At 51.1% G+C, this 9226-nt stretch overlaps 1 protein-coding gene across 1 annotated transcript in view; it reads left to right on the forward strand.

Annotated features, from left to right (window-relative positions):
- IL5RA (interleukin 5 receptor subunit alpha) overlaps positions 1-6665 on the forward strand; it is a 19469-nt gene extending 12804 nt beyond the window's left edge. Inside the window, exons 10-11 of the mRNA XM_035901416.1 lie at positions 4392-4473; positions 6414-6665. Coding sequence (XP_035757309.1) covers positions 4392-4473; positions 6414-6506 — 175 coding nt within the window. The 3' untranslated portion in view covers positions 6507-6665. The remainder of the gene's footprint in view (positions 1-4391; positions 4474-6413) is intronic.
- Positions 6666-9226: the final 2561 nt, after the last annotated feature.

Below are 9226 nucleotides of genomic sequence, written 5' to 3' on the forward strand. Positions count from 1 at the left end.
TTTGTGCTTGCTGCTCCTCTTGACCTCTTCACGGGAGCAAGTGCATTGAACTACTGTTTGCTTTGAGTTTCTGAACCATTTGCTTAGTTTATTTTTAATTACTACAGCAGCTATGGATGCTGCGTAGTGAAAACAGATGCCATATAGCCAAACTTCCCAAAACATGCCGTGGAGAAACCCAGCTACCCTTTGGGTTTCTGTAGTTGTGACTAGTCAAATCATAAGTGATGACTTAAAGGATCAATGTAATTACAAGCTTCTCCCCTGAAACATGCATCAAGCAGCAATTACCAGTCCGTAATAAACACAGCTCCCAGTAATGTAAGTGCTGTCCTTGACTCTGCTAATTCCTTATTCATTTCTTTAATGCCTTTTAATTTATTGGTCATCCTGATGTGTCCTTGGCTATTTTCCCTTCCACACCACGTTTCCTTTATCAAATAAAGGTCTTGTCTACAGGAATGTTACATTAGAGTACTGCTATTAACTCTCTCTAAAGTGTCTGGTGTCTATGATAACCTGTTCTTAAGTCAATTTAATGAGCGTAGCAGGTCTCTATACACAATCCATTTTGGAACAAGATAGATTAACTCCCCAGAGAGTTTATTCATGTTGTGCTTTGTATGCACTTGTTCTCAACCATGCAGCCTCGATGTATTGGTGGAAATCCCCAGGCCCCTTTTACTCACATCACTTTTATGGGTTGACCTGTCTGTGTAGCTGTAGGTCCTCCACTGCTCCAGGCACCATCTTCATCAGCTCTCCCCTCTCTCTTTGGGACACCAAAACACAAAGACCAGTTAGTTCCAACACCAGTTAGTAGCAGTCATACCACTCCGTGTTTTCCTGTGGAGTTCTGCAAGTATTTGGATATTATGCGCTTACCCCCTGCGGAGATCCTGGAAGAGATGGGGGGCAGAAATAGGTGTAGGGGAAGACTTTACTCACGGACCAGCTTGAAGATGCTGCACTAATGCATTTTATGAACTTCAATACGTTAGGCAAATTTAAGCGAGCTTTTCCATGTTCAGCTGCCTGATTGGTTGCTTGTAGGAGTTTCTCTCTGCCTAGCTAGGATGCAATTCCCTAGCACCCAAAGGCTCATTACAGTCCATCTTTGCCAAAGTGATTAAAGTTTTATCTGCCTGCTGCACCGAATTTCATGAAGCTGCTCCACCCTTCCCAGGCTGCCTCTTGCTCGGTGCCCATGTGCCTTCTCTAATCCTCCAGCCTGCCCTGGGAGGAGGTGGAAGTGTAAGAAGATGAAACGCTGTGCTTAGCCTGCTCATTTGTTGTATCTGCAAATATTAAAAAAGAAGAAAAATAGAACAGGTTCCCTAGATCACAGTTTCATTAGTACTCTCAGTTTTTACTGCTGTTGAAAATTCATGAAGTGTACCATGCAATTCAAGCTACCAAATCATTTCAAATTTCATACGATTTGAAGCCATTATAAGGAATTTCATTATAGCAAAGAGTTCTATAAATTTCTCTGTGTGCTTCCTGGTAATTGCAGGCATCGGAGATGCAGCCCACTGCTGGGGAGAAATGCTACAAGACAAAGCAGCCCTTTGGGCCTCTTTGGATGGTCTTTGCCCTTCGCTTACTTGCAATAGCTGATGGGGTCACTGTCTTGATAAAAAGCACGACTGACTGTTCCCTAGTTTGCCCTCTGTCTTTATGAGTGAGCATCCTCTGTACTTCCTTAGGCTGTACCCTGGAATAAGGTTTTCTCCTGGAGGTGAGCCCACAGGAGAATCCCACAGGAGCTCTCCACTTAATTGACAGAAGGGGCATCAGCAGCCTCCACACCCTGAGACCCATGCGGTCATCCCGACCGCCACCAGGTCACCCTCCCTCTTCTGCACGCCACGCCGGTCCACAACCAGCGGTCACCGGCCACCCGCTATGGGGGAGTCGTTTGGAAAAATGTCACAGGGAATCTCGGTGGAGGCAAGACTCTAGAAAAGGCACTCTAACGTACCATGAAAACAAATATCATAGAATGAAAATACCATGAAAACATACCATGAAAACAAATATTCCATCAGTCTCTTCGTAGCAGTTAGAAGAGGGAAAAGAAGATCTTGTTCTCCTCCTTATTTCTCTTTACTTATCTTTGGCCTTTTCATGTCACAGCCTGTGGGAAAAGTGGCAGATTTCCGAAAGACAGACACAGCACGATAACTGGAGGCCCTGAAACGCTGAGTTAAGGCACGAGGGTCCTGTGGGGTCTTTCCAAAGCCTGAAGGTCCAGGTAGCGCTAGTGGAAAGGGCCATGCTCCAACCCGTGTAAAGACAAGCAGAGAGATCTGGAACACTTTTTTTTTTGTGACGAGACATTTAATCACGTAACTCCAACTTTTCAGTGTCCTGCAAAAAAGAACAGGACCGTTCTGAGGCCATCACTGTCACCAGCCCACCAACGCCTCCCTGCAAAGACGCTTGACCCTGAGGGGTGAGCAGCCCCCCCCCGAACACAAGTGTGCTTCTGCCTCATTTCTGTTGGGCACTTGTGCACCCCTCCTTAAGCGTTCCTACTCCTGAAGCGACGTGTAACTTGCGCTTTTTGCTGACTCAATAAATAACTTTGATATGGCTCCATCAAAATCTTTTATTGACAAACAGCACAACCAGAAATGCGCCAATTCAAAAAAAAGAAAAAAAACCCAAACCAAACCCCAAGTCTTGTTGGTTACAGTGCACAGCAATAGCATAAATCAAAACCACTCTCAGAGCTAAAATAAGATGCAGGTGGAATCATGTGGCCTCCAGGGTCTTCCTCCTGAAAGCCCTGGGGGACCTGATGGAGCGCGGGAGCCGTGAAGACAGCAGCGCTTGCAAAGCTCACCTGGGGAGCGCCACCCAGACCCAACCCTTAGCAGGAAAGCCGGGAAGAGTGGAGATGATGCCAGGCACCGGAGTGTTAATGTCGGCGCCCATCCCGGCCCCACTCCTGAGCTACACCAGCAGCCACCTTGCCATCCCGCCCTGCCGGTGGTGACCGCACAGCCTGACTTGTCCTCTGCAGCCAGCGGTGGCTCAGCCTTTCAACAAAGGGGATGCAAATGCCTCCTAAAACCAACTTGCTCACACCCTGCTTTTCCTCCCCATGTTCCCGCTCGCGGCTGTACACAAACCCTCAAAGTGGAGACGTCCCATACCTTGCTTGGTCAGGTCCGTGGTGTGAGCAGGGGGGTGGCCCTTCCCTTTGCCTGACAATTAGTCGAGCATCAATGTCTCCTCCAAGACCGCAGCAGCTCAGCCAGGAAGATTTAGCTCCAAACTGACAGTCAGAAAATACTATTCCTCCTCACCTGATGAGGAGGAATAATAGGATAAAAGAAAACTTGACAGGACTCGGAAAGCTTTTGGAAGAAGAATAGCCATAAGAACATAAGCATTGAGCTAACCAGACAGCAGCCAGGAGAACTGTCACAAAATAAACGGGGCAGGGGAGCTGATCTGCCCTTGGTCCCGGCAGCCAGGGCTCCGCACCTTGGCCACGTCTCCGCTTTGTGGATGTCAGTCTTGCTCCACACAACAGGCACCAGATAATAATCCTGGGCTAAACCCTATAATCTTCACTCAGGCCAAGTTCCCATTAAAATCTGGCCCTATCCAGGGGTAGAGACAGTGAATGAGTTTTGGCGATCGAAATGTGAAGTCTGTACTCTGGGATACATCCAAGGCAAGAAAAAGTTCCCTCTGCAGCACTTGCTATCGCAAAAATACATAGGCCTGCCTGCCCGAGCCGGACTATGGAGTGTCAGGCGGGGAAGGGGCACTACAGCGCTAAGCAGAAGCGTTTGCTGTCAGCCATCTCTGGTCCCGATCCTCGCCTCCTCCTCGCTCCCTCGGCAGTTATTTGTGGTTGCTCTCCTACTGCGGGACACAGGCAGGTTATGTCCAGAAACCAAAGTCCTGACTGTCCCAACAAAGCACACGACAACGCAGCCCTTGGGAAGAACGTGAGCGTGATCAGGCAGATCAGAGCAATTAATTGCTCGTCAAGACAGGCCTGTTGCTGGCTGGGGAAAGCCGCAGCCGTGCCCCGCTGGGTCGGACCTTCTAGCCCAGCTCCGTGCTGTGGTGGCGGTGGGAGGCTGATGAGCGTGGCAGCCCACCTCCTCTTCATCATCCCCACCTCCCCGGGGGCCAGAAGTGTCCCACGAGGACCGGTGTGCCTGCCCAGCCCTCGGGGCGTCACTGGTGGACCATTATCCATTGCTTTGACCCCTTCTGAACCTGCTGCCACCTCCAGGTGCCGGTGGTGGAGTGGGTGGGAGGCCAGTGGTGCAAGGAGACGTGCTGCTCACTGGACACGTCGTCCACCAGCAAAAGCAATCCTTTCACATCCCACCCCTACTGTTTTTGGTTTTTTTTTTCAGAAACCACCTATGGAGTAAACTGTTTCCACGAATTCCAACACCCAGCAACAAATTCAGAGATCCCTTCCCGAATGACTATGAGGTAAAATAACATTTTTGTCACTCTTTTTTGGGTTTTCTTTTTTTGACTGGAAGGAATGCCTGTGTCTGTGCGCTGCTCATCCCCTGTAAGGCTGCGAGCGAATAGCTTGTTGAAGTAGCTCACTCCGTTAAAGCTGTTTGACCTCCCAGAGTTTCCAAATGTCCCTACTAAATGCAGACTACGTTGTCAAATGCGTTGTGCGAAACATGCCGAACGGGAAATTCATGGGCACCGTTAACATAACGATATGCACAGCCCTGACTCTGGGTATGACAGCCAGCCAGCCACCGAATTTAGCAATTTGTGACGCCATTTTTGCAGTCGTAACAACCGCGGTGGTGGGTTCTCACCTGGCTGCGTGGCCACCGTGGCCACCTCCCCCGCCGAGGACGGGTCCCAGTCTGCAGCAGCTCTGTGTCTGGCCTTGTTTGGAGATGAAGTATTTTGGGGAGGGTTAGAACTGAACAAAAGTATTAAGTGCTTTTCCAACATGCAACGGATTTCAGGCAGAGGATGCCGTACCTACGGCTCTGCCTTCGGTATGGAAATGCTCCTTCCACCCAGCGCAGCCAGGCAGGGAGCTCGGCCTTGGCAGGGGCTGGAGCTTGACTCTGCGAGAGCTGATTTATTTTGTGACACCTAACAATGGGAAATGTTTTGGTCCTACTGTTAAGCTGGTCTTAAGCCTTATTATGTTTGCTGTTCCTCCCTGATAAATACATTTGCCTTACAGATAAGATAAAACTCATTGTCTGCTCAAGGGAAGTGCTGCTCAGTAACTTGATTTTAATTTGTCCCCTTAGAATAGGGGTTTGATTTTTTGGGGGGGTATTGTTCTTATTCCGTGGTCTGGTCAAGGAAACAGGCTTAAGAGATTATCGTATGTTTGTTTTTAATTAAAGCCACCGGTGTAAAATAACACGACTTCGGGTATCACAAATAAGAACATGAGAAATAGCAAATATTAACACTGTGGCTAGAGGATGTGAGCTTGCAAAGGCTGTTCCACATTAGCAAAAGCAGCCCTGCCTCGTGTTTAGTCATCTCTTTACTTGAAGTGAGCTTGGTGCGGGCGATACCAGCTGGAGGATGGGCTGCAAGGCACCGTGGCCACAAGGGTGGTGGCACCGGCAGGGAGACGTGGGGACACGGCCCCGGTGGCTCCGCTGAGATCAGCCAGGAGAGTGAAACCCCCAGCAGCTGTTTGTTGTGGGCATTCAGTTCCTAAATTTGCAGCGTAAACAGCGGGGTGAGGTGACGAAAGCCCCGCGCCGCGGTGGGAGCGTGGCCCGTGGGAACGGCTCTGCCTCCCGCCGCCCCTGCGGGCTTCCCGGCCGCCCCGAAGCTTTCTGCTTCCTTCTCTGAGCCCCCCCGTCCCTGCACGCTGGCTTGCACAGCTCGGCTCAGTGCCGAGGCGTCGGGATCTGCCCCCACAAGTGGGCTTCACTGCTGTTTATTCAGAAAAATTCACGTGCCTCCTAACATGCCCTCCAGCTCCCCCCAGGGCTCTTTGTCCTTGGCTACGGAGGGCCCTCGGTGGGCCACTGTGGTCAGCTGTGCTGTGCAGAGCTTGCCAAAGGGGAAATTTGGGGGTGCAAGGGCCTGCCGGCCCGAGGGACAGAGTGAGGAGCAGCCCCGTGAGAACATCGGTGGGAACGCGAACTTTCTGGCAAAATTCTTCTGCGGAACCCAGTGCCCTTTCTTGGCTCTTACCTCACGGAACGTTTTGGGTGAACCCCTCTTTGAATGCACCAGCCTGAAGCACGGGGTCTTGCTAAACGTGTCGTTAATGAGGGCTTTGCAGCAGTTGTTTCATGACGCATATTCGACGCAGGCTTAAAACGATATGTCGCGACTCCTCTCTCCTAATTAGCGCAGCTCAGGTGCTAACCTCAGTTTGCCTCCCAGCTCGCCGGCTAAAAGCCACGTTTGCTTTCCAGAGAGCACGTACCTGCACCAGCGAGACGGAGACCGAGTTCGGCAGCTTCGCTGAAGACCTCTACAGCAGCGCCCTCGACGACGCCGTCTTCTGAGCCGCTGCGGGGCTGCCGAGGCTTGGAGTCACCTCCGCCGCCTTTCCGACCGGGGAGGAGGACTTGCTTCCACGAGTAAGGATAAGCTACTAAAGAGAAAGTCCCAGTTTAAGCAGGATATAAGTACACGGTAGAAGGGCTGGGTAGGAAAAAAAAAAAAATCTGGAAAAGAGCTAATGGCTTTTTTTCCTGGTTGGCAGCTTAATCTTTTGGATTTTTGTTTTGTTTTAAATAAGCCTGACAGCTCAAGATGGAAAAGGCAAACTGGGACTTGGCACAGCCCTGCGTATGGCAGCAAGGTACCCAGCCGTGGTCCCTGGCAGTGACCAGGGTGGGTTAAATACTGGGAAAGGAGTAGAACAAGCTGGGGAGCACCCCAGTGCTGTCACCCCCCTGCTGCACGGCTGCAGCAAATCTGTCAGGAGAGTGGGGACCCGCACTCGGCCTTCACCGATGGACGTTGTAATGGAAGGGTGCGAACTCAGCGAATAACCCGAATAACCTCCCTGGAAATGCAATTCAGCAGCAGCGGGAGCGCCCGGCTGTGCTGCGCCCGAGCTCTGAGCCGCGCGGCCAGACCGCTCCTGCGCGGGGGCGGCTTGCTAAACGCAGGGCTGATTTTGGACGTGGGGAAAAGGCTGTCTCAGTTGCAGGACTTTGTAAACCCCCCCAAAACCTCTGGATTTTTATAGGCAAGGTGAGTTTGCTTGTGCGGCTGACGTACAATTAGAGCCCTGTTCCTGTTGTGCACGAAGTCGGCGCCTTGCCTGGCTGCTTCTGTGCACACGGGTAGAGCATTGCCTCGTTATTTGTGTGCACAGAGCTGGCACCTTGCTGCCCCAGCCCCAGCTCCCCCAATCTCGGCGTCTGTGCGCGTGGCAGGTTTTTGCAGGTGCCCCGGGGTGCTGCACGCCTTGCGTGCGCCGCGGGCCTGCGAGGAGCCGCGTTTAAACTTACGGTAAAGTCACAGCCTAGGAACTGAAAACTCGTCCGGGAAATAGCGATGAAACACTGCAAAAAAACTGACAGGAGTCTCCCTGAAGGCAACTGAAGAGCCCTTGGCAGCCCCTGCAGGGCACCCACCCCGGCGCTGGGCGTAAAACCCCGCACCCCCAGCCCAGACCCCCCAGCACCAGGCACACGGGGAGCCGTGGAGAGGGCAACACCCCAACTCTCAGATTTTTTCCTGTGAAGTTCCGTGATATTGGTAAAAATGTCTAAGCCTGTGTAGTTTTGCTGCCATGCGGACAAAGACTGGGGTGCCGATACCCCGATGCCTGCTGCACGCCCGCCCTCGGGTGTCCCCGCTGTCCAGCACGCGGGGCAGTCCTTGCTGTTCATTCCTCTCCTGGCTTGTGGAAGTTTATTTTTTTTCTTCAGGTCATTTTCCTCCTTCTTGCAAGATTTGTACAGTTTGCAGAAGAAACCAGCTGTTTTTAAGATCTTGGTTTCTTTAAGATCTTTCGGCTGCGTGAAGCCCGTGGGGCTGCGGTGGCTGACGCCTCTGCTGCCAGACCCTGATTGCAGCGTGGAATGAGAGCGTCGCCCGTGTTCCCTACGCTCCCTTTTCCCAAATGAGGGAATGCCGTGGGGATGGGTGGGCATCTGCCTGCCTACCTGGGGGCTCACAGTTGGCCCATTTTCAGCCCAAGGCTCCCATGCAGGCTCTTGCTTTCGACATCAGCTGGCAGCATCTGCAGAACGACAAGAAGGGCTTGTGTGTGCTTCCTGGTACAAGAGATTAAAGCTTGAGGGGGGGGAGAAGAAAAAAGGGAAAAAAAAAGCCAAACTGATAAACTTCCTCAGCTGCACCTCCAAAACAAAGCACGGCCTGGGAATGCAGCGTTTTCCAGTGTATGGTAATGAAAGAAATGGGCCAAGGACCTCTGGGTGCTCTCAAGGGGCTTTCGGAGCTGTGAGGAGCCGGGCTCCTCCGTGTGCAGCTTCACTGCCTTCAGGTCCTTTGGAAAATGCAAGCCCAATTCCATACCCCGTTTCTCTTCGCTATCTGTTGTTCCGTCTTAAACAAACCGGGTTTGAGACAGCCTCGGTTTCTGTTTGGGATTTGTTTACTCACGTTGTGCAATCCCCAAGGGGAGTTACCAAATAAACCTGCCTGAAACCGCTTGAACGGCTCCGGCTTTGCCCTCTCTGGCTGCGGACCACGGCGCTTTCCTGTTCTTCTGCTTCCAAGAAACCTCCTGTCCGTCGAGCTGGCCAGAGGTGGGGTTAAGCACATTAACGAAGAATAAAAAGGAAGATTTGACCCAGCAAGTCAATTGTTTGGAAAGTGCCTCAGGTAATGGAGGTCCCAGGTGCTACAGACTAAAAATAATTATAATAAACGAGCCGGTTCTCATCTGGGCGAAATAGCATGGCTCCATCAAAATTAATGTAGCTCATTAATATAACAATGTTTGCGTCTCTCCTGCATGTGATTTTAATGGATTCGAGGTGCCCTGCTTTAACAGTCTAAAATCAGAATTTCATTAGTAAAATCCTAAAAATGAGACTAAAGAGAATTCATTTACTGTAATGTATTTTATGTCATGCCTTCAAGTGGCCTAATAAATAAGATTTCTAAATATAACTTCATTCCCATTAATGGCGAGATTAATGCAATAAATTCAAGTGTATTTTGCAGCTGGGCTGTACCTTGGCCACGTGAAAGCCTGGGCGTGGACACTCAGCGCTCACCGGTGAAGGCAGCGGCAGCCTCA

Source organism: Egretta garzetta, unplaced genomic scaffold (assembly GCF_000687185.1).
Source record: "Egretta garzetta isolate BGI_Z169 unplaced genomic scaffold, ASM68718v1 scaffold228, whole genome shotgun sequence".
NCBI classification, from domain to species: domain Eukaryota; kingdom Metazoa; phylum Chordata; class Aves; order Pelecaniformes; family Ardeidae; genus Egretta; species Egretta garzetta.